We start from the raw sequence: 25,947 nt of genomic DNA, 5'->3' as shown, positions 1-25,947 counted from the left end.
GTGAAACAGCAGTGTGTGTGCGTGCGTGCGCGGGTGTGCGTGCACATGCGTGTCCACGTGAGTTCACGCACACATGGTTTTCTTACAGGGAAATGAAGAACTCTTAGCTGGTGGGTGAGGATTAATATCCCACCCAGTCAGTGTTATTTTCCTGTTCTGGATGGTATATCTAGATATTACCAACCCTTGCCTGACAGCACCTTTGGAGAAAAGTTCTCTTTTTCTTGTGTTATTTTCCATATGGATCTAATTGAGAGGAAGAGAACAACAAAAAGGAAAATACCATTTTGGTTGAGTTAGATTTCATAATATTTTGGGGGAAAAATTAATTGAATATGCACTGTTTTTCTTAGCCAAGAATGTGTTCTTTTCTCCATCTCTTTCATGTGGCCATCCCAAAGTACCCAGATGTGACAGTATGCTGATCTCAAACCAATTTCTGGCAACAAAAAGGTATAGGTTTCCCTCCCTGTTCTTTTGGTATCACCTTGATTAAGAAATTCTTAAGGAGGAGACTCTAAATACCGTGCAGTTTCTAAGAAAACCAACAAGCTGTTAATGAAGTAAATATCTGTTTAATTTACAAACATCAGTAGTGTAACTGATATTAGTCTGGAGAAAGACAAAGCACACTGAATTATACATGTATGTCTAGTTTTCTTTGTAAAAATGTTTTTGGAAAGAAACATCTGCATCTTTACAGGGTACCCTGGGATTTTAATGAGGGAAAAGCATGGTCCACTATAAATCCTTATCAATTCTACATTGTAATTTAGCAGCAAACATGTTAACATGGGAACATTAAGGTAATCAAGGAGCTTTATTGTTTGGGAAAAAAAAAATCACAGTTCTTGACATTACAGCCTTTTCTCTCCCCGCCCCACCCCCAGTAAAAGAGCAAAAAAAGTCGAGGAAATAATTAACTTGTAAAAGATCTACTTTTCTAGTGTCGATTGCTACACACCATTTCTGTTCTGTGAGGACACGCTGCAGGGGGGCGCTTCTTTCTGTACAATGACCGTCTCAGGCATAGACTTTACATACCCTCTGCAGGTGTCCTGAATGAGGCCAGTAGGTCAGTGACACCAGTGGTCAGATGTCAAGGTAAACAAACAGATCAACACATATTTTTCCCAAGATAACACCCTATGTTAGTACTATTGCCAAAAAAACCACAAAAGAATCCTGATTTTTAAGTTTGAAAAATGTACAAAAATATCAGGACAATTATAAATTAATATATATTAAAGCATTGAGGAACAGCAAAAGGATGGCCTAGAATGTTAAGTACAATGTACTTTGATACAATAAATATTTCTCATTGAAACCGAATACTGTATAGGGCTGTTTAGAACTCATAGAAACAAAAATTCATATTATTACTAATTTATTTATCAATAATCTATTGGTTCTTTATCATCTCCTTTGTCATTTATATTACAAAAAATTAATACTGGAAAACGGTAGATAAACACTTTTGTGTGCTTCTCCTGCTAACATGCTGACGTTTAAAAAGAAGATAAAATTTATTTTAGCACTCTCGTCTCCTCTGATGAATGGAACCCAGGTCTTCAGGATACTTTATATTTTGCACAAAATATTTCTCATCCATTCATTCTGGCTGTGAATGCTGGAGCTCCATTCATCTGCCTTGCACCCTCACTCACACACATGTGCTTGGTCTGTCCTCATGAACTGCGTAGATGCAAACCAGGGCACAGGGGATTATGCTCTGGGCAACTTCACATCAGCAGAGAGAACCTCGTCTCTCCCCTGGGTATGTGCTTCTGCTGGTCTCCAGCAAGTTACGAAGATGAATCCAAGTTAACCATGGTTTCCATCGTTGTTCTAATGCCTTCAGGTGTATCATTCTTTATACTTCTCCAGTGTTGGGGAAGCTTTAGTTCAAGCATTTCTTTTTTTTTTCTAAATGCAGAAAAAAAGTCTTCATTCTCATAATAAAAATAAGTCTGTTCTGTATTTTACAATATATTTCAATTATTTCCACTATGAAGCATTCGTGAGTCCAACAGGGTCAAGAAGTATACAACATTTTCCAAAGACCAAAGCTGCCAGGGACGTGGTTTAGGAGGCGCAGTGGGTGCAGCCACACTTCACCACCTTCTCAACCTCGTCCACAAACGATGACCCATCAGTGCATTCGAAAGCGTATTTCCGTCGCTTGCTCCTCAGAGGTCCGCAGCACTGCCCGCCTGCACACCCCCCTCTGCATTCCAGCCGGGAGACTTTCTTAGTTGTTTGGCAAGCGGCATAGCCCTGCTGCTTTTGGTAATAATCTCTTATCCGTTCCCCTCGACAAGAGATTTCTAGAAAAGAACAAAAAGCACAGCAGTTTAAGGGCAGTCGCTGTAAGTCGTGCGAAGTGGCCGTGAATCTACAACTCAGTTCAGGAGACACTGCTTTTGCTTCCTGTTCGTAACAGCTATTTTCAGCGTTATGCTCATATGCCATATTACGGGCTGGTGGCACAGCCTTCAGTTCTTTGAAAAACACTTCTTTTCGGCCTTTATTTTGAGCAAAGTGAATACGATATATGTGAACCGTAAATACTATGCTTTTGGGCTGACAAGAAAATTGGATTCCTAAATCTTTTCCTTTACAGCAAAAATATACATCTTCTGTTTTTACACTACTAACAGCTGGTTTTGTTTACCGAGGGCGCCGTTTCAGAGAGTACGCAATTTAATTTATTAGACCTGGAGTTTAATATCATTCAATCTGTTACTTAATACAAGTAACATTCCACTAACTTCATAAATTACCCAAGTATGAACTAGTTCAAAAACAGACATCTGCTAAAAGCCTCCATGGGCACGTTCCTCTCGTCTCATCCCTCCGACACACACAACAAAATCCCTGCCAGCTGGAGGCAAAGCACATTCTGATCACGCAGACACAGGAGAAGGAAATAGGTGGGCTGAAATGTCAGCCTGTTTCCATCCCTCTCACCTGCATAATTTACTGTGATACATCGGTTGATTCTAAGGTCAAAGGCGATTTTGTCCTAAAACTAGAGCAGAATTATTAGTACCCTCTTCTCTGTGCCAGAAGATGAATCAGTAATCTATACAGATGAGAACAGCAGGTAAAGGTAAGAAAGAAGGAAAGTAAATGTGCTCCTGCATAAGGGGAAAGTAGTATTTCATAGCAAATCAAGTGTGAGAAGGCTTGTGAAGGGTGTATAATATCTTGCAATGGAGGTTTAGGACATTTCACATCTGTGCCTTCCTAACACTGTTAAGTAAATCAACAGCAGCAACTACAAACAGTACAAAGACCTGGCAATCCTCAGATCACTCCCCTCTGTGTGTCTTCCTTTCTCTCTCTCTCTGTTCAAAGATGGGGGCCCCTCTTGCTTTGCCAAGATAGAGGTAGGTGCCCAGCTGGGTTGGCTTACCTCGATCACAGCTGTCCCCAGTGTATCCACTGCTGCATTCACAGTAGGGCTGTCCCAGTCCTGAGAGCCTGCATTTCCCATGCTTACACTTGATCGTCTGGCAGGGGTTAAACAGATCCTCCTCTTCATCACAGAGGATGCCCCCATGGCCCTCCAGGCACTTGCAGCTGTAGGAGAACGCGTTGATGGGCAGGCAGGTGCCATGGACGCATCTACGGTGGAGGACCACAGGGATGGAAATGGGTCAGACAGAGAGGATAAGAATGGAGGGAGGATGATGGATGGAATATAAGGGAGACAATGCTAATGAACTGACTTCTTTCTCTCCCCTCCCCACCCCCCCCTTTCCTTCTTTCCTCTCTGGGGTTTTGCTTTGAGGGTTGGAGTGTGTGGGTTTAACTACCAAGCAGCCCAAACTCACTTATTTCCAAGACAGGGGTCATTGGTCCTCTGGTCACAGAGGGGCCCCGTCCATCCTTCCTCGCACTCGCAGGTGAAGCCGGACTGGCTGCTGGGCTGGCACGTGCCGTGGGCACACACCTTCTTGTGGCACGGCTCACAGCCGGGCAGGATGCCGGTCTGCATGGGCACCTTCCGGAAGTCCTGCAGCTCGCTGTTGATGTAAAGGTTCCGGATGCAGCCGTGGAAGCTGGTGCCGTTCTGCCCGGGGGCCTGGCGCAGAGCTGCGGCCACGTTGTTCTTCCCGGGCATGCCTGCGGGGGAACACCAATCAGAGGTCACGCTCTTCGGCGGCTCCCCAGCCAGTGGCCACCCAGACCCTTTTAGCTCTTCCAGCGGGGCAGGAGTCTGCGTGACTCTTCTTCAGGAGAACCAGGCAGCGCAAGCATCCCGTCCTGCGCTTCTCAACCTGGCTGCACATCAGAATCACACTGAATCTTTGAAGAAATACTGATGCTTGGGACCTCAGCCCAGACGGATTTGATCAGATTATCTGGGTGGAGTGGGGGAGGGAGAAGGGATGTGTGTTTCTTTGTTTCTGTTTTTTTGGAAGATGCTCCAGGTAATTCTAATGCACAACTAGAATAAAGAACCTAGTTCATTGGCGGTCAATCTTTAGTTTCTAACATCTGTTTTGTTTCTGTTTTTTTTTAAATAAAAAACCCTTATATGGAGGCATGAATCTATAAAACCTAAAATCAGGGCCACTGTACTGAAAAGCAAGGTTGGGAATGGGGAAGGGATTCATGCTCCCTTCTACCTCCACACCCACCCCCTAACCTGGACACACAGCCCAGAAACCCAGAGCCAGACTGATTCCCTGACCAATCCTGCCCCTTAAAGATGAAGGGCCCAGGGCCCAGAGAGCTCGGCGACATGCTCAGTGTCTCCAGTAAGACTGGGTTAGAATTAAGCCGATGACACAAACTTCCCCAATCTCAGGTCATGGTTCAGTCCCCTGATTTTCAGAAGGTGAGAGCTGGGGTTCACGGGGACCATTCACCCCAGTCCTGCCAAATTCTAAGCTGGCAGTTGGTCCAGCTCACCACTGGCAATGTCCCAAGCTCAGCCGTGGATGTCAGTGTCTGAAAAACTCACCCTGCTTCCAATCAGGACAGCACCTCATTCACATCCTTTTTTTCCCCCTTGCTAATTGAGAGTGAAACCTTCCTATTCCAAGAAATCAAGACTATAAAAGAAATTCCTCCAAAACCAGAATTTGCAATCTTTGTGTGTGTGTATATATATATATATATATATATATATATATATATATATATATATATTCCACCAGTGACGGTCATCTGGTAACCCTTATCTGGCAAAACTGAGGAATCTTTCCATGGCCTAAGCCAGACCCTGAAATAGTTCCTGGGTGGGATCCTACATGAGGCAACCATCCAGGTCGCTGCGGGGGAGGGGAGGGAGCCGAGGCCTTTAGAGCAGCTGACCTTCCCCCCAGCACTCACACCATCCCTGCAACTAGACTCTGAGCTACTGGTTGGAGGGTCGAGGCTGGAAAAGACCAGGGCTCTCACTCTCTAGAGGGTTTGTTGGTTATAAAGACCACGAACCACAGTACTCTACTCTCTGGGCGCTGCCTTGTGGCAGCATCTCCTTTCCCATTTGAAGGAGCTCCATTCGAGGTCTAGCAGGCACCAAAGTCAGATAGCCGCTTATACAAAACCACTAGGCTAGAGGTCAAAGTCTGTACTTTTGGCCTGTGTGCACTTGGGCCAGTCATTTCCCCTCTCTGGGGCTTAGTTTTCTCATCTGTAACATGAGTGGATGGACCAGACCAGTTGTTTCCAAGCCCGTCACACATAAGAGCCACCATAGGGGCGCTGTTGAGAAGGCAGCTTCCCAGGCCCCCATCTCTCCTCACCTGAGATTCTAACCCAGAATGAAGGTGTGGGCATAGAAATCGCAATGTTAACATGCAAGCTCAGGTGACTCTGATGCAGGTGGTCCTGGTCACATTTTGACAGGTACTGAATTAGTGTCTAGGATTTGAAGGTCATGAGTTCAAGTTTTTAGTCTGTGTGTGTCTGGCCTTGGGAACTGGGTTGCTTTGTAGAGTGGGGTCAAAAGGATGGAATGTTCCATTTCCAGGAGAGGACTAGTGACTGGGAATTCCTTGTTTGGGGGTAAGTTCTTCTCACGTAGTCATATCCATCCATCCAAAACATGTGGACTTTAATGTCCACACATTTATGGTCCTTTCTTCAGAGGTTAAAAAAGAACTTCTTCCAAGATTATTTTCAATTAGTCACACAACACACAGATGTGCACATGTCAAGACTAACTACAGACCCATGAAGTTCCACAGCAGGGAGAAGCAATTAGTAAATGTGTTCCTTCTATTCCCAAAGTAACAATGATAAAGGTCTAGCTTTGATTGTAGTAATTTGTAAATGAAAATGTTGATACATCACACATATAGTTACTTTCAGCAGGATATCATAAAGTCAAGAACTGTCTTAACTCAACCTTTTCAGGTGTTTGGTAGACTTCTGACCAGGGAACTAAGTCTTAACTGAAAAACAGAAGCAGATCCATGTTTTTTTACCTTTAGCCTTTCCTCTATGCCATGGACCACAGCTGGAATTCAATCTATCAAACAATAGGTAACTTAGTAGACAGTTTTTAGCCTTAACAAGCTCTACATATTTCAAAATGACAATAAACGGACCAACTGTCAACACTGATGTCTTCTGTCCAATGGGGGCATTAGGAGAAGATTTGTGATGCACAGAGGGGTCTCTATGTGCAGGTCTTTACTTTTTAAAAAAAAAATCCCTTTAAGTAATGTATGTTCTGGTTGGACTATTATACAGAAAACCATAAAGATTACATTGCTTTGTATTAAGTAAAGCCTATATCATGGGTAGTTGAAAACCCAAAGGTAGGGAAACCTGCCTCCCTGTTTTGCTAGAAAATACTCCTGCAAGGGCCTAAGGCATGGAATGCATCCCCTTTGGGCCATCTTCCTTGGGGAGTGTTCCTGTTTGCAGACTTTGAGAAAAGAGGAGAGCTTATTTACCTTGCTCTCCTTTGCTAATTCAGGTCCTCCTGCCTTTACCATAAAGAATTCAGGGCTGCAGTCTTAGGACTGCATTGTATTTTTAAAATCCGAATTACCCTTGAGACTGTCCTCTGAGTGGGAAGGAAATGAGCCTAGTGTGTTCTATGGCAGTGAGGCTGGTTGGAAGTGGAAAGAGGCACCATCTGGATTCTTCCAGGCCCTCTACCCTTAGAAGGATTAGCACTTCTCAGTACTAATTTAAAACATTTTTTCCCCCTTTTTAGAAAAATGTTCTGGTCCAAGCACTCCCATTCTGTACTTATTATTTTCACCACATTCTAAAGGGGTCTTAAAAGATTTAATGAAATGATTTCTAATGAAAGCATAATAAAATCAAGTGAAGGGCAAGTCCAGAAATCAACGAAAGGCCACAGAACTTAGACTGTTTCCTTTTCTGCTCCTTGTTAAGAAGGTGAGTGGCAATGCAGGTGGCTTTGGGGTTAGACAGACCTGAACTCAGACGAGGTCTCTATCAACTTGGACATATTTCATGAAGTCCTTTAGGGATTACAAAACAAAAAATCATACCTACTTCCTAAAGTCTCTGAGGGTTAAGACTGTAAAAGCAGCATTGCATTGAGCACACAGCATGTGCTTAGTAAATATAATTTCTTTTCTCTCCAACCACAGGTAACATCTGTGATTTGCTTCACCCATCCCAAAGCAACTGCCGTTCATGGTAATGCAGGCAAGAATGGACGGCTTTTGCCTGTTAATGAATCCCACAGAGTGATTCCCATGAAACAAATAGATCAGTCAACTTGCTGCACGGACTTAATATGAGATACTTTTATTACGAATGTATTATGGTTTCATGAAGATGTGACTGCCTTCCCCACCCCCCTGGCACAGAAGGGATATTTCTTTTTCAGTTTTGTATTCTTCATGCACCTATTAATTTAGTTCTCAGCTTATGGGAGGTGCTCAATAAATATTTACAGAAATGAACCAAAGACTTTTTAACTGCTTTAAAAAAAAAATCAAAAGTCTATCGAAGTGTTCAGATTTTCTACTGCTGAAATTATTAAAAACAGAAGTGCTCTAGAATTTCAGGCAATTTCCCAAAATGCTTTTAGGGAAGGCTTTGAGGGGTTAAGAAACTTATGTAGCATCCCAAGGTCGTTACTGTGAAAATAATGATGTGAAGTTCATGAAAATACCTGTCATGGTGAAGAAATTGGTTACATTGACCTGTTCAGAAACTTTAGCTTATTTATCTGTAAAATGAGTTAATTTATCAGTCAATTCAATGTAATTTCATTCAGTGCAACTCAATTCAAAATCATATGCTTTCTTGGTCCTTTGCCTGAAATTTGAAATTCTGTCTCCAGTATGTATTTACTCCTCCAGATAGAGGTAAAAGTACAAGCTCTCTCCATCACAGGTCTTCTCCTCTGATCTCCTTCAGAAGTTTGCTCAGACTCTATCCCTCATCTATTTACTCATCTGCCTTCTTGCTGCTTAAAAATAAAGTCGAGTCTTCACTCTGTCATTCCAGGCCCTAATCCACCTTTCTGACCTTCTCCCTTGTTCATTCACCATAAGGTCTTAGCTAAAGAGAAGTACTTCCTGCTGCCCCAATACAATTTGTACGTTTAATTTGTTCATTCATTCATTTGATTTCATTAATAATTATCCTATCCTGTACATGAGTTCGCAGATGATAGAAGAGGCATTCCAGCATAGCGACATTTAACTGAAGCTGGTAGTGTTCGCCTCCTTAAGAGTGCTGGGGTGGGTCGTGCGCTCCTCAGTTTGCATCACACTTGACTCCCCATCTTCTTCATTGTCTGTATTTGACCTCTAACCAGCTTTCTTTTTCCTGTACACCAGAATAGTAAGATTAGATTATATGATGTGTAAATCACCTAGTATGTGACAGACACAAAAGAAACATTAATGTCCTTCTCCACTCCAACCACGCATTTTGTTAGACCCAGAGCCAGGGTTACAACGTGGTCTCTTATCACCCATTTAGGGTTCTTTCCTTTCTATCCTTGCTGTCCATCTTTCAATGACTGATCAATGACCATGGCACCAGGCATCAACAACTTCAGGATCAATCTGTGATGAGAATCACAGGGTTTGGGAATCCACGGAATTTGGAAAAGAGCTTACCTCCAACATAGAGTGGGGAGTCAAAATTCAAAGTGGACTGCTTTGACAAGTTGGTGATGATTTTGGGGCTCCCTCCATCCACAGACAGGGAGAGACTTTGATCCAGGGCGAGTAGTTCCACAATGTGAAAATTTCCATCATTGATCGTCTCCACGCTATTAAAAAAAAAAAGATAACTTAACTGATCCTCCAATTTTATATTTATTAAAGAAAAGGAGTTGGGGCTTCCCTGGTGGCACAGTGGTTGAGAATCTGCCTGCCAATGCAGGGGACACGGGTTCGAGCCCTGGTCGGGGAAGATCCCACATGCCGCGGAGCAACTGGGCCCGTGAGCCACAACTACTGAGCCTGCGCGTCTGGAGCTTGTGCTCCGCAACAAGAGAGGCCGCGATAGTGAGAGGCCCGCGCACCGCGATGAAGAGTGGCTTCCGCTCGCCGCAACTAGAGAAAGCCCTCGCACAGAAACGAAGACCTAACACAGCCAAAAATAATAAAATAAATAAATTAATTAATTAAAAAAAAAAAAAAGAAAAGGAGTTACAATTCAAACTCCAATAAACTCTTTTTGGGAAAAGATACTCCTATTTAACATTAATAAAGATAAAGGCCAGTAGTTGATTTTAAAATAATAGATATTTTCAAGGAGATATAATCATTTTTTATTTCTTGGGTAATACAAAATGCAAAATAAGTTTGTTCTCCCATTGGGAGAAGTGGAAATGAATACATTTTATCATTATCCAATCACATTCTCCCAGTATGTAGAAATTCCAAAGCATAATTTATGCATTTGATTTTAAATGCCACTAAAGTTTCATTTGTTCAGATACTGTTACTCCTAATTGTATTCAAAAGACAACTAACTTATACCTGTGCCAAATATACTTTTTAGACATTGATCTTAGGGGATCATTGGTCTCTGCACTCTTAAGCACTACACAGCAATACTTATCAGAATCAAACATACATATAAATGCAGGAAGAACCAACTTGGCAGGATCACTGCACTTTTTGAAATTTGTTAATTGATAATATACTCTCACTTTCTTTGCATTTTTCAGAAGGATGTCCATCAAATGATATTACTGTGAAGATGATTACGCTCAGTGGAGAGGTGGGAATAACGGATTAAACAGAATGCTTAACATAGTCATATCTAGGGAGTCTAGTGATGACAATGGTTCTTCAATTTCTCTTCTATAACTTTAAAGGGATAGGTCCAACAATCATTACATCCGCCTTCTTAAAAATTTGAGAGGGCTTATGGAAATTCATAAAATGGACAAAAACAAAGAGACTAAGAAACAGGTAAACGGAAAACGACAATTGAAAATGAAGTTGGGTGCAATTAGCAGGTAGGTGCTATAAGGTTTTAAAGGGTGGCTGTCAATCTAACACAAGTGTTACATCAGGCAAAGATGCAAACAGGACAAATGAAACAGGAGCAACAAAGACACAGGACCAATAGCGAATATTAAAGAACTAATATACTGAGATGTTGACTCGAAAGACTGGAAAAAGAGCTCAAAAAGGGAAATATGGGAACATATTATAAGGAGGATCGTGAATACCTAATACTCCCTATGCAAGATGATTGCTTAAATTTCCAGGCACTGATATTTAAATTTGCAGATACGTCAAGCCTGGAAAATAACAGAAAAATGTATAGATATTTCTTCATGGTTCTCACCACAGGAGTCTAATCTTATTCCATTGTTTGCCGACATGGAATAAAATGTTTTTGTGATTTGACAACAATATAAACCATTCTGCAGAGCTGTGAAAATACCTCAAGTTCTCTGGTGTTAAGTAGTTAAAAGTGTCCACGTGTGCAGGAATTTTTAATAACCTGTTTCAGATATCATCTTTAAAAAAATAAATGTTAGATGTGCCAATCAATATTTTTGCCTTTTACACATTTAATTATCCCAACACTTGATGCCACTAAAATCAACAGAGGAAACAATATACAAGGAAAATACTTTCTAAATAAAGTTGCATACCAGCTGTTAGTGGTCTTAATACGAACTACTGGTTAAACATACAGATTTTAGAATCAGATAAGCCTGGATTTGAATGCTGGTCTTGCATTTATTAAATGTTTGACCTTAGATAAGTAACTTAATTGCTAATAAACTTCAATCTTCTCTTCAGTAAATGCTAACAAATATTCCCCCCTCCTATGGTTAATTTGAGGTCTATCCCTATGAAATGATTTTTTAAAATGCAGAACAAAACATCTAGCCTATAGAAAGTGCAAAGTTAAACGCTAGATATTAGTATCATCACCGTCATCATCACTACCACCACCACCAGTCATCATATAAATAATCCAATACTACTTCAGAATCTTCTTCAAGAAGAAATTAGTCAGATTTTATTTTTAATATTAATTGTAAGATAATGCTAAAGACTGGCAGAAATATAATAACTTCTTTGGGGACATATTCAAATTATTAGAAGTTTTAAGTAAAACATTAATATAAAGATATACATAGAGAAGGTGGTAGTCAATTGCTTTTTCCTTTGTCATCATATACAACTCTTTAAGTGGTTTTATATGAATGCTCTGTGAACAATGACCTTATTTAATTTATAAATATTAATAATGGGGCCCCCCTTTTCCTTTTACAGTTGCAAAGAAAAAGACTCATTTGTACTAGGGAACTGGTTCTTGGTCACACAGCAGTCTTAGGCAATCGATCTAGGTGTGTCATTGTTGATGATGGTGTTTGGTGCAGTGTAACTGAAAAGTTTAATACCTTTAAAGTTCTGCACACTCTAAAGCAGTGTTTCAGCTGGGAAGCTGGAGGTAAGTAGTTTCATTATTAACTCATTTTACTTCCTACTCCTTTATTCCTTTCTTTTTTTTTTTCTTTCTTTCTTCCTTTTTTTTTTTTTTTTCCTGAGTACATGTCTTTAACTCCCACTAATTGTAAGCTCCTTTAAATCAGGGGCCCTGTATTATTTATTTATTTCTTCCTTAATGTATCCAGTAGTGTCTGGTAAATAGTAGATGCTCAATAAATGTATGTTAAGTAAATTAAAGATAGGGGAGTTGTATTAAGAATAACATATAGAGTTTATTTAGTAATACTAGTTGGATTACAGTTATAGATAGTCAAGATCCTTCAGGCATACTTAGGACAGGACATCCAAAAGATGCATTTTATTAAAAAATTTGGAATTTTCAGTGGTGATATCCTGAAAGATAATGTTGGGAGGTAAGTCTTGCTCAGCTTATCCTAGCTCCTGTTAGATGTGTGACACTGAGTTACTGTGACTTCAGTTACTTTTTCTCTGCTTTCTTCTCACTAGGGAAATGCAAGTAATAAGATCAAAGAATTGCACAGCACCTACTATGGGTCAACTTCACATGCACTAACAACTCATTTAAGACTCACAACTCTAAATTTGGGCACTTAGGGTACCCAAGATGGCACAGCCAGTGGCTAAACAGATTTGAAGCCAGGCTGTCTGGTTCTAGAGTATGTGCTTTTAACTATTATTCATCACTTTTAAAATAAAAAACCTGAAGAGTATCTAGTACTGTACAAATGGCATGTGTTTGTTCTCACCACTAGCCAGCCTTTAATAGATGATTTCTCTCCCAAACAGCCCAGGAATAAAGTTCTATGGAAAAAAATATTATATGATGGTTGCACAACTTGGTACATTTACTAACAATCATTGAACGCATATGAGATATACAGATTTGAAACCTGTTTTTGGCTTCTCTTTTCCCAATTATAAGTGAAGTTCAGACTGACTACACTTTTCTCCTCCCAAAAGCTTTCAATGTCTAATCTGATGATTCCAGAACTTGGTAAGAGTTACCACTGAGCTTAATTCGGTTTATATTTCTCAGAATTAAGTGAGGCCTTGCCCAGGCTTTTAACAGATAAGTATTGTGAAATTAATATTTTTAGATTCTTTGGTTTTAAGATGATATTGCGTGTATGGGGCCTGAAGAGAATATGGCAGAGCTAAGAGTATTCTAAATTGGTGTTTCATGCTGTCTCCTAAAGCCAGAGATCTGGGGGATGCCCAGCAGTCCTTTGTCTATATACCCTTTCAAAATAAAAGCAGTGATTGACACACCAGTTGTTGCAGAATAAAACTAAGCCATCATCGATTTTACACTCTATCACGGTCATCTCCTACCTATCCACCTGCGATGTGTAACATCCTTTTGGGTCCTGACAAGTACTGACAAACACTCTTTCACTACTCCCTAGGGAACTATATACTCCATGACTCACAAAAGTCGCAAGTGAACCACTTAACAGTGCGCCTTTCCACTAGGAACATAAATTGCATTTACTACCTTTATTATGTAATTCAGTTTTACTACACTCATCTATTACCTGAGATTTTGTTTTCTTGGATTTCTAAATGGATGTGTGAAAACAAAGCCGTTACTCAATTGTTTCTTGGTTTGCTATAGAAAAAGAGTTTAAAAACTTGGGGCTTAAAAGAAGAGTGGCTCTAAATTGTCTTTGATTGTCTTTATGTCTTCAGGACTCATTAACAATGATATTGTTATATTTCTATCTCCATTGTAAATCTTAAGGTATTTCAGTGGAGTAAAGATAAATAGTTCACTTTGCTTATGTGAACTCCTGCTTTTTTGCCAAGTATTTGTTGGCATATTCTGTGCAATAGAATAGGAATAAAAAACTAGACAAATTCAACGGGCCACCTCATTTTGATATCTCTGGGCTAAAGATGCTTCATTTGTGAAGTGTGGATGCTAATAAAAAATTTCCCTGCCCACTTCTTTGAGTGGAAGGAATGGGAAGCCAAGTGGGATTCAAAGTATTTATATATTAGCATAAGAGTTTTCAGAAGAACGTTTTATAAAATAATTTATCAAGTAAAGTTGCATTTTGAAGCAAATTACAGATCTTTCTGAACTTACGATGGGCTTAAGTCCCAATTAACCCATTGTAAATTGAAAATATGGTAAGTCAAAAATGCACTTAAAAGAAATGCACTTAATACACTTAATCTACTGAACATAATAGCTTAGCCTAGCCTGCCTTAAGCATGCTCAGAACACTTACACTGGCTTACAGTTTGCCAAAATCATCTAACACAAAGCCTATTCTATAACAAAGTGTTGACTATCTCATGTAATTTATTGAATACTGGATGGAAAGTGAAAAGCAGATTGGTTGTCTGGGTGCAAAATGGTTGTAAGTGTATTGGGTGCTTACCCTTGTGATCGCGTGGCTGACTGGGACCTGAGGCTACTACTGCCCAGCATCATGAGAGAGGATCCTACTGCATATAGCTAGCCCGGGAAAAAAATCAAAATTCAAAATTCTAAGTAGAGTTTCTACTGAATGCATATTGCTTTTGTACCATCATAACGTTGAAAAATCGTAAGCGGAAACATCGTAAGTTGGGGACCTTATGTATGTAATTTAAATAAAAATGCACTAAAATAGAAAGAGACTTCACATTTGAACATATGGTAAGAGTCACATGTAGGGCAACAGTATTTGCACTTGGGTATTTATTCTTCAGTATCTGGGTATCCAAGCATGAAGAGTATCCATAAAGCCCAGCATTACCAATTATTATACTCTGTGCCTAGTACTCGACTAGGCACTTTACATTAGTTGCTTCCAAGTCTCCCCATGAAATGGAAGCACAAAGTGGTGAGGTGAATCGCTCAAAGTTGTGAAGCTCATAAAAAGTGGTGCCTTCTCATACAGCATGTCAAGAATGGCTGAGTGTTTATCTTGGAAATGGTCTGTCTTTCCAGTGAGACTAATTCTTTTTTTTTCTTTCCTAACATAAGCTTGTAAGTTGCATAACCCAGAGACTGTGTAGCCAACCAACCTAACAGTCTGCAGGGGAAAGCCCCCTGAAGTTGTGCAGGTTCCCTGAACACTGAAACTGATGAAGGCACGGTACAGTACTGTACCTTTGTAATGTGTGCACCTGATTTCTTAATTTTTAAACAGTAGTCGACTCTGTCTCCAAAGAAGCTATCTGGTTTGGAAAATGACATTAATTTGAACCTAAAGAAAGAAGCATACAATTGTCATTAATGATTTTTAAAAAAGTTTCTGCCCATCTAGATGAAAAGAAAGTCATTTTGAAGGGCAATCAATTAACAGCTTAATTGAGAAAATAATGTGTTACTCTATCCCTGTCTGAGGGACTACTGCTGATGTTGGCTTCAAGTTTGGGCTGTCATTCATTCATTCATTCATGGCACTACTACCACGTCCCTCTTTATGCTATTCTCCAAGCACTATAACAATTAGGCATGTGTGCCGTCTTCTACGTTCATTCACTTGTTGGGCTGCTAACGTCGTCTTTGTTGCTGCTGATTAGATCTCTTAGCAGGGTGCAGGCAAATGTTTAACAACTGGCTCTCTGTAAAAAGAATGAGTCTGGATTTGTAGCATTTGCTGATTACTATGGCAGAAATTACTCTCAACGAGGCCGCATCAAACAGAGGTCCTGGAACTTGGATGTGAGAAGTGATGCACACCATTAGCTCTCAGAGCACAGCTCAAATATATTCCTTATCCATAAATGGTTCTCAAATTGTGATCCCTGGATCAGAGCATCACCTGGAAACTTGTAGAAATGAACATTTGGGGCTTATCTGAGATCTGAATCACAAACTAGAGGTGGAGCCCAGTACTCTGTATTTTAACACACCTTTCAGGTGATTCTGGTGCTGGCTCTACACCACTGCCTGTATGCCTGGCCCTGTTAGCAGTATACATGTCTACAGGAAACCACGATCTTCTCTCAGATGTAAGAAGTAAAATGAGACAATGTGCATGCCACTTTAGTTCTACCGGAAAATAAACAATTACTACATTTGGGTTTTCTTAAACGCACATCTTTGTTAACTACTACCTCTAAACATAATTCCATGAAATAATAGTTCTCACATCAATTCGTTTGAGACAATAATTGACATCTAAGGTCAAACATTTTATTTTTTAATTTTTTTTCCTTTTCTTTTTGGTTTTGAGGCTCTGAAATTTAGACATGGTACAGTGGTAAAGAACATCTTTGTTCCCAGGGTCTAGGGTCTCAGCCAGGACCACTCAAATGGCTGGGACCTGGAACAGCTGGGAGCTGGTAGGGCATAAGATCAAACATTTTAAACCAAAAAATATACTACAATAGAAACAATAATAATGGATGACAGTTTCCCCTAATTTAACAGATTTCATTTTACTAAAATAAACAAAATCCATTTCCATCAGTGTTGAAAATTAACCAGGCAATTGAAACGAGGCACCTGATATATGACATTATTCCCATATGTGATGCTCCAATAGCACATTAAATACTGCATAATTTGGGAAACAAAGTTTTACCAAGGTAAATCTTATATAACATAAAATCATGCAATTAACTGAACTCAAACAAATTCTCTGATGTAAGGATATGTAAAACTATCCCCTTTTAAAACATCAGTGTGATTTTTTTTGACCACGCCATGTGGCTTGTGGGATCTTAGTTCCCTGACCAGGGATTGAACATGGGCCCTCGGCAGTGAAAGGGCTGAGTCCTAACCACTGGACCACCAGGGAATTCCCTAGTGTGATGCATTTTTAATAAAGTTATATAAAGTGGAAACACATCAAGATTTGAAAATTTAATTCAACCAAACAAAATATTTATTAAGCAACTTATGGGAAATCTGACGGCAACAATATTATTGATGGATTTTGTTGTAATGATGGAGAAGTAGTACTTTTCATTAGAGTACATATTCTAATAAGGCCTGAGCAAGGATAGAGGCATTTAGACAACTGCCAGAAAATTAGTAAGAGCAGAATTAAGACTTGGACAAACTTCAAATTGAAGGTGAAAGAAAAAGGTTAAGAGTAACTTCATTTCACCTAATATGACCAAGAAGATGGTGATGCCTCTCAATGAAATTAGGAATGCACCAGGGTGAAGCAAAGGAAATGAGCTTAGTTTTGGACATTGTGAATTTATGATCCCAACAGCTAGTAGTACTGCTTACTATTTGGTATGCCTTATTCTAAATACTCCACATGTATCAAATCATAACATTCTTACCACAATCCTGCAAAGATGGAACTATGATTTATTATTTCCATTTACCAGGTGAGGACCAGAGAGCTTATGCAATCTGCCCAAGACACACAGTTAATAGATGGCAGAGCTGGGACTTGAATCAAGGCAGACTGTCTTCAGAGCACCTGCTCTTTTCTATTACTTCAATTTTAGTATTGAGTTGTAATGACATTCAAATGGTTCAAAAATCAGAATGATATAAAATGGTATTTATACACAAGTTGTGCCTCAGCCCCACTCTTTCCTCTCTATCCCTAGTTTTTTCCTTATGCAAGTACATGGAAATAAAAACACATATACTTATTTACCCACCTTTGACACTGTTCTGCCTTACTTTTTTTTTTTTTATACTGAGCAACAGACCTTGGAAATCTTTCAATATCATAGATAGAGAACTTTCTTGTTCCCTCTTTCCCTCTCTCACTCCCTCTTTCTTTTTAACAGCACATTCCATTGTGTGGCTGTCCCGGAGTTATTTAGTTAGAAACTTGGGTTGTTTCCTCACTTTTGTTTTTACAACCACTGCCACAGTGAATTACCTTGTGCATATGTCATTTCTATGTCACAGGTATAACTTTAGGGTAAATTCCCAGTAGTGGGAAAGATGTTTCCAAATTGCTCTCCATAGAAATTGTAAACAAAATGTACTTCCAGTGTCAATGTATGAGAAGAGAGGATTCACTTTCAACTCTTGCTACACTCCAGAAAGAGACACCAAAAAGATTTTCCTCTATTGCTAGAAGGGAGATGGGAATGAAGACAAAGTGAGTGAGGAGTGAGGACAGAGCTGAGTGTAGAATTAAATCCTTGCAGTGAATTGATGGGGCAGGTGTTACATTATTATTTACAGATATGGATTCTGAAACACATAAAAATTAAATACCTTGCTAAAGTTTATATATAGTAATTGCCAAGCCTAGATTTGCACATACATCTCAGCCACTATGATTATTACTTGTTAAAAACTAGATTCTCCTGGTGTGTTGAAATAATTTAATGTTCTCAGTAGCCTCTATTTCACAAAAGCATTTAAAAATGTCAATTGGAATACTACTATATTCATATATTATATATATATACATATATATATATAGTATCCATATATTGTATCCACATCAATCAATCAATCAATCATCTCTCTATCTGAATTCTCCGTGATTGTTGCTTCTTTTCTTTAACTTAAAAATAATGCACTGGGACTTCCCTGGTGGCACAGTGGTTAAGAATCCGCCTGCCAATGCAGGGGACACGAGTTTGATCCTTGCTCCAGGAAGATCCCACAGGCCGCGGAGCAACTAAGCCCGTGAGCCACAACTACTGAGCCCGCGAGCCACAACTACTGAGTCCGTGAGCCACAACTACTGAGCCCACGTGCCACAACTACTGAAGCCCGCGTGCCTAGAGCCCGTGCTCCGCAACAAGAAGCCACTACAATGAGAAGCCCGCGCACCGCAACGAAGAGTAGCCCTGACTCACCACAACTAGAGAAAGCCCGCATGCAGTAACGACCCAATGCAGCCAAAAATAAATAAATAATTTCTTTAAAAAAAATAAAAATAATGCACTAACTTTTGTTGATTGTTGTGCCATAAACTAAAAAGCAAGAAATAAATAAAAGTTATGTTTGTTCTGGACCTCATAACAGATGACTCCATTAGATGGTCTGCAAGCAGAAACATCTACTTCTGGTTCATAACAAAAAGTGTGTGATGTGATATTATCCTTTTTTATAGATGTTACAGGGTATACTCTATTGTTAGGCAAAAATGGTAATGAACATAAACTCAAAATAAGCTCTTAAATAAATCCTCATTTGGATATAATCACTTGGGTTTTTACAACTTACCTAGAAATATTTTAAGTACATTTTATGTGAACACTAGCTTTAATAAGTCAACTCCAAGAACTTTTACTATGGTTCCTGACAGTTCCATGCTGTTTCATTGCATAAAACAAAACAAACACACAAAATACTAAAAATGAACCATAAGATCAATATTCTGAAATCTTTTTATGAGCTGAAACAAATTGAGGCTATAACATTTAAGGCCTAGCAACATTTAAAATATTGGCACTAATTCATCACCATTTAGAGATGAAGTAACTATTGTATTCTGCTTGGAAACCAATAATTATGTGTTTGTTTCCATGCTCTAAATATTCCCAAGTGGGTTAGCTTACCACCAAAAGGACTTACTGAATTCCATTCATGGCTACAATGGGCATCCAATTTCCCAGAACCGTTATGAAAGATTAAATAACATGTGAAGCACACTGAAAATATATAAGTGTAATATCAAGATCATAAAGGCCAGTATCTCCATTTTATGTCTCCATCAATGCCCACAAACTTTTACCCAGCATGTTTGGGCTACAAATGTGTTTTGTTTGCCACATATGGTATTTAAAAAAAGTGTGAGTCCACACTGAAGGAGGGAAAACTTTATATTTAAAAAACCCAAATTTCTGTCTTTTCTTGAAAAATCACAAGTTCTGGCAAAACCTGGGCCCACATTTTCACATGGCAGCATTCAGGGAGACCTGAGCAGATGTCGTCTAGTCCTGTTTTGACAAAGATTTGCTTTTAGTTCACTCCGGTCACAACCACTCCTATTATATTGCCAACACGAAGGCTATCTGTTAACAGGGGAGTGCTTCTCTAAAAGCTTAAAATCTTTTCAAGAATAAGAGGATGAGAGAATATTCTTTTCTTGCAATTAGCCAGTTCAGTTCATTTAAGATATCTGCCTGGAAAAACGGACTGCCTATGACTTTGTGACCTTTCTCTAAATGGTAGCAGTTATTTGTACGTGTGAAGAAATCAACTAGGTAACTTGTCTGCAGGGCGACTGGTATTGAGATGCAACAGAGGGGCCTTATTAAAGCTAGTGTCCTATGCAAAAAGCACACTTTCAGGAAAATCCCACCCCATTCACATCTTCAATATATCATCAATACCATAATATTGTTAGAAAACTTCCAACAGAATGATCAGATAATACACATCTTGTAGCTGTCCATTGGCTTATTACGTATAAGCTTCCTAAGGGCAGGAGCTCTGTTGCTGAAAGCTTAGAACAGTGCCTGGTGCACAGTAGGTGCTCGATAAATACGTTTTATGAATAGTAACTTTAAATTTGTCCCTGTGCTGGGTATCCTGCAGCTGTTTCTCTAGGGCTACTCTCCACCTGTCTTCAGCCTGCTCTGAGCCCTGGGAGGCTCATGTGTGAGCTATATTACTGAGATCAGTGGGTTCCTTGTTTTCTGGCATCTGATTTGGCCAGAGGGAAGCAGGGGTACAGGAGATTTTTGGGATCAGGTATTTAAAACCCTGGTTCCTTCCCTGAGCTCCTGTCACGCAGTCCTCTCCACAATTCCTTTTCTGAGCAGCGATTTCCATAACTGCTGCCTCCCCTCTCTCCTTCAAGCCCATGGGCACTAGCAGTATACCTAGTTACTAGCTCCAGATTACTATACTGTCCCAACCAATCTTTGTACAGTCCTCTTATAAATCTCTCCTTAATTATCCAACTTGAGTATGCTGTCTGTTACTGCCAGGCCTCTAACACACCTATCATAAAGTCTGCTGTAGCCAAATTATTCCCTCCCCTCCCCATGACACAATAAGAGAGGAGAAGCAGTTCTGCATTAAGCAGTTGTTTTCACCTTTACCAGTAACTGACAGATCTTCACCTGTAAATGGCAGAAGCTGGGTGGGAGCCGGTGTCATAGCTGGCACGAACACGTCCCCGGTAGAGCTCTACGGCGATATGGTCTTTGTCACCCTTATACAAGAGGATTCCACTATCTTCATCTGTGGCAATCTAGTGGGAAGTAACCTTGACATTAGTAGGACAAACAGTCATCCAGACATTAAGAAGAAACAAGACTTCTTAGTAATGAGTTTTTTACTATGGTTTATTTCTTCTTTATGGCTCTGATAAAATACTAATGCACATTGAAATGATTACTTGAAAGATGACCTATTCCTGGATTACTCTGTTGCAAATAAATTCATAAAGAACTTCAAAAAGCTCTTTTTACATTCATGAACTTATATATTTATTCTCTTTCTGCATATTGGCAATGATAAAGCTTAAAGATTCATGTCCTACGAAATATGCAAAAACAAGGACATCACATAATTTATACTTCAGCAAATTAAAATTGAAAGATATTTTCCATATCATTAGAGTTCAGTGTTTAAAGTAAATCAAGCTTTCCCCCTTAGATATCAAACTATATTGTCTCAGCAGAGAATGATAAAATCTAATCAGGAACAAAATGATCACATTTCCGTTCTGTTAAAAAGAACAATAAGAAGCACTTAAGTTAACATCACTGAACGTGCGTAGAATTTCCTTTGCTGGAGATTTTCACTTACCTGCTTTTTGCTCCTGTTATGGGCTTTATTTATGGCATATATGAAATGTGACTGCATTGAGCAAGATGGATTTTCATATTACATGTTAAATTATGGTGTGACCAGGGGAAAATCTCTGTTTTTATCCTTCTTTCTGACTTTTCCGGGCTTTTGAAGGACCAGCTCAGTAAAAGTTAGGACTTAAGCCCGAATACCACTGGGTACTTCTCATAACAAGATGGGTGGCAAACGCTGGAAGTTATGGGGCCAGGCTTTTTTAAAGAAGGCTGGTCTGCCTTCCAGGGTCCCATTCCTCACGACTTCTCAAGAAGCCCCTGCCCCTCACTGAAGTGCTAGGGTAAACCAAATATGGAATGGGTTTTATAGGAAATTGGTTACACTTTGAATTCAAAACAAAACAAATATGCAGCCCCAATTTGCCCCAGGTACCCTAAATTTATCACCCTAATCTAGCCTAATCTTGTCTATAGGGGTTTGAATGACTTGCTCAAAGGTACACGGTGACTTGGTGGAAAGACTCATGCTAATACTTGAGTTTGTTAATTTCATGTCGCAGTTAAAAGACACTTGGCTGACACTTCTGCCAAGGTGTGTTCTGTCTCACCTGTGCTGTTCTCAGCTGCAGGTTTCCTAACGAAAGCTCCCCCAGCGCCCACCCCCGCTACCGTGCAGAACCTGAACTGCAGAGCCATAAAAATAAATGAATAAAATGCCATTACCTGAGCGCAAAACAAAGAGAGAGATTTTGTTGCTTTGTCTCTGTGTGTGTGTTTTATATGATCAAGTAGTGAATAAAAATACCTAGTGCCCATTTAGTTTTGAAAGACACAAATGTTAGAGAGAAGAATAATAGAAGCTTTTCATACAAGTAGCATTTTCTGTCATCGTGCTATGCAGTATGTAACTGTCTATTTAAGAAATAATATCACTCACAAACCACCACCTACAATTATATTTGGCAGCTGAATTGGTTTAAAATGAGATTAGCTCTTGGTAGTGGGGAAATCTTACCTGAAGAGTGATGTTTGTTTGAGGCCGAACCTTGGCAGAAGGGATCTGAAGATAAGACTCTTTGTTTACAAAGTTCACACTGACCAATTTTTCACACTTCTCTCCCTGGTAGCCAGGCAAGCACTGGCATATTGGCTCATTTATCCTGATGATGCACTGAGCTCCATTCTGACAATCAAAATTATCACACGGGCTGGTACGAGGGAGAACCATGGGTGGAGAAAACTCACAAAACAAGCCACTGAAGAATAAACAGAGAAAATACTTAATTAGATGTTACTTAATTGCCAATATGAATTGAGCCCTGTAACACCTAACTCTAAATACAAATGTGTACTTGCACTTTTACCTGTAACCTTCGGGGCAGATGCATGTATAACTGTTCACTGCATCAGTGCAGTGGGCTCCGTTTTTACACTTGTTATCTTGGCAGTCATCAAAGTCAATGTCACAGTGTTCGCCTATGTATCCTGGCGTGCAGTCACATCTGTTTGAACAAGCAGGTACATAGTTTCAAACCCAACTGAGCCAAAATAAGTAAAAGAGTTGCATTTCATCTAGGAAACAACTGGTGCTGTCTTTGAAAAAACATATTTAGAACAGGCTCATAAAGTTTAAAAATTAACAGATGCCTAGAAAATAGTACTGATCTGCAAAGTATTCCGTGGTTTCTCACTGTGATCTCTCAGAGGAACAGCAATTTTCCCTCTCTGATGACAGTGAGCATCCACAATCCAAATAAGAATAATCACACCAGGGTTTGTCCCTCCCTTCTTCCCCCACTTTATTTGCCCGTGGTGTCCTCTATTTTCAGCTGTCTAATTCATTTGAGCTGCTGACATGATAAAAGTGCTGTGTTGTAAAATTTATTAAGAATATTAAGCATATTTTAAGAACAATTAACATTTTAAATTTTCCAACAGAGACTGGGTGCATTACAGTAAAATATAATTTTATGAAAAGCAAATACGTTAGCATTGGATACCCTAATTCACCATGAATCCAGTTATCGTTATGGCAGAATGGGGGCTGACCTAACTGGGTGGGGCAGGGGAACTGATACAAAATTCCTGGGGCCCATCCCCGGACAGCTTTCCAGCCTGTTCACTCTGGTGGTGTGGGACAGAAGGGGTCTCGGCTGCACTGATGGTGAAGAACCAGGGATAATAATACAGCTGATGTTCTTTGAGCACTTCGTTTCAGGCCCTGTTCTAATCATTTTGCATTATGGACTCATTGAATTCTCTCCACAGCCCTGTGACATCAGTGATACCATGACTCCACTCTACAGGTGAGGAAACAAGGCACAAATTGGTTAAATGCCTTGCCCAAGGACATCCAGCTTGTAAGTGCCACAGCCAGGAACTGAACCCAAGCAATCTGACAAGAAAGCCTGAATTTCTAACCACTGTCCTGTACCGTTAGATAATTAATTACTCAGGGTTCCCTTTAAAACCTCTTTCACCAGTGCTGACCATTGGAATGTCTAGCTATGACACCAAGGATGCAGGATTTTAAGGGTGCCCAAGGAAAAGCAATATGGCACATGCAGTGGTTATTAAACTATGCTTTGTGGAGCTATAGGGCACCATGGAACCCCTAAAGATATGGCCATAGACAGGGAGGGGGCCTCTGTCAGCTTCCCTCTGCACTGCCCCCCCCAAACAATACTCTCCTGCTGTGATTCATTAGTTCTACACATTGGGCTTCCATAAGTGTTTCTGTTTGAGGTTTAAGAAAGGGTTCACTGACTTTAAGAAAAACAAATAAACCAGGAAATTATGTTTTAGCCTTATAGAATTCGGACTTTGCAATTAGGCAGAAGAACTGTGTTCATATTCTGGTTTCATCCTTAAGTGTATGTAATCTTGACTACATTACTTCATCTCTCTAAGTGCTCCTTTCCTCATCTGTAATATGTATATAATAATTTCCATCTCACAGGTTTGTTACAAGATTAAATAAAAACACTATCTGTAAAATAATTAGTATAGTAGTTAATATATAATGCATGATCAATAAATGGTAGGTTTAAAAAATAATTCTATGTAAGTTTTTATAATTCTAAAAAAAGTATTTATGGTTTAGACTGTACTAATTATTCAATTATCTATTTCAAAGCCATTAGGATTTAAGTGAATGAGGAAAATTAAAAACACCCTAGTGAATGTGGATATTATTGAATGCCAAGGGTTTTGCCTAAAAATGCAAAATCAGGATTTAAGAGTTACTGGAGAAACGATGAATTAAGATAAATGGGAGTATATACCCTCTAAGGGTAACACAGACTTTTAGCTCTGTGTGTATGAATTAAGAAATAAAATGAGCTCACTGCATCAGCATGCTTGCTCTAGAGCCAGTGGTTTTAATGCTAAATCGTAACAAAGCAAACAAATCTGAAGTTAAATGGATTCTAAGTGGCCATAGACATTCTCAACTAGATGGACAGGGCCTGAGAAAAGGGCTTCCATCAATGTTAATGTGACCAGAGCTGCTCAAGTACAGAGCATTAAAAGAAAGAAGAAATGCTTTGAAACACTCTGAATTATTTACCTGAGAAAAGAAATCAAAGTAAAAGATAAGAGAACCACGTATTCACCATAGTGGCTGTTTAAGAGCTATTTTATATTCTTTTCTCTACAGATACTATTTTCCAAGCCCATTAGAACTTGGAGTCACATTCTGACCAACATTTTTGTCTTTCTTTGGCTCCTCAGACCGAGTTTCAAAACAGGAAGAAAATATTTAATTAAGAATTCCTTAAAGCTTGTATTATCAATAAAAGGTATCACATTCCCTGAACTCTGATAAGGAGTGAGGAAGAAAGCAAAGAATATAAAATACACTGTTTAGAAGCCCTAAAGCTGACTAAGTAAGATGCATGCTTGAAAATACTGCTTATGGCATATCATGGTCTAAAAATATCTCAAAACAATTTAGGAGATTTATGAGGTATATAATAAAGCAAGAAAAGTAAAACCAGCTCTGTTAGCTTAGTAGTAAGAAAATGTAGCTGAAGTTAACAGTACATCTTGTCCAAACAATATTTGTCAGTAGAAATTTTCTTTAGCAGCTTCATATAGTCTTGGCTTTTAAGTCCATTTATTTTTTGCAACTCCCTTTCTCACAGTGTGTGATTATTTATAATATGCGAGTAATAGCAAATGCTATGACTTAACCTGTTTTCTGCTAAACTACATAAAACTCACAAATTACTGCTGAAAACAATGGGTTCCCAAATCAGCTAATCCATAATCCAGTAAGATGCACTATAAAAAGTGTGCAATCTAATTGACAGTAACAGAAGATACTGAATTAATTGTTAGTCTTTTTGAAGATGAACTACTCAGTTTAAAATGGTTTCCGGTAAGTGTTACTAATACT

The 25,947-nt window shown here is 39.3% G+C and overlaps 1 protein-coding gene across 2 annotated transcripts in view; it reads right to left on the bottom strand.

Moving 5' to 3' along the window:
• Positions 1-616: 616 nt before the first annotated feature.
• SLIT2 (slit guidance ligand 2) overlaps positions 617-25,947 on the bottom strand; it is a 380,303-nt gene continuing 354,972 nt past the window's right edge. For both annotated transcript variants that reach the window (XM_061192132.1, XM_061192133.1), the window contains 7 exons: positions 22,913-23,050; positions 22,564-22,804; positions 20,862-20,992; positions 9,081-9,235; positions 3,840-4,131; positions 3,419-3,630; positions 617-2,327 (listed from right to left, as the gene is read on the bottom strand). In XM_061192132.1, coding sequence (XP_061048115.1) covers positions 2,086-2,327; positions 3,419-3,630; positions 3,840-4,131; positions 9,081-9,235; positions 20,862-20,992; positions 22,564-22,804; positions 22,913-23,050 — 1,411 coding nt within the window. In that variant the 3' untranslated portion in view covers positions 617-2,085. The remainder of the gene's footprint in view (positions 2,328-3,418; positions 3,631-3,839; positions 4,132-9,080; positions 9,236-20,861; positions 20,993-22,563; positions 22,805-22,912; positions 23,051-25,947) is intronic.

The sequence above is a fragment of the Eubalaena glacialis genome, chromosome 5, assembly GCF_028564815.1.
Source record: "Eubalaena glacialis isolate mEubGla1 chromosome 5, mEubGla1.1.hap2.+ XY, whole genome shotgun sequence".
Classification (NCBI taxonomy): Eukaryota; Metazoa; Chordata; class Mammalia; order Artiodactyla; family Balaenidae; genus Eubalaena; species Eubalaena glacialis.
Note: the sequence above shows the minus strand (reverse complement) of the source record. Positions and strands in the feature narration are given on the sequence as shown.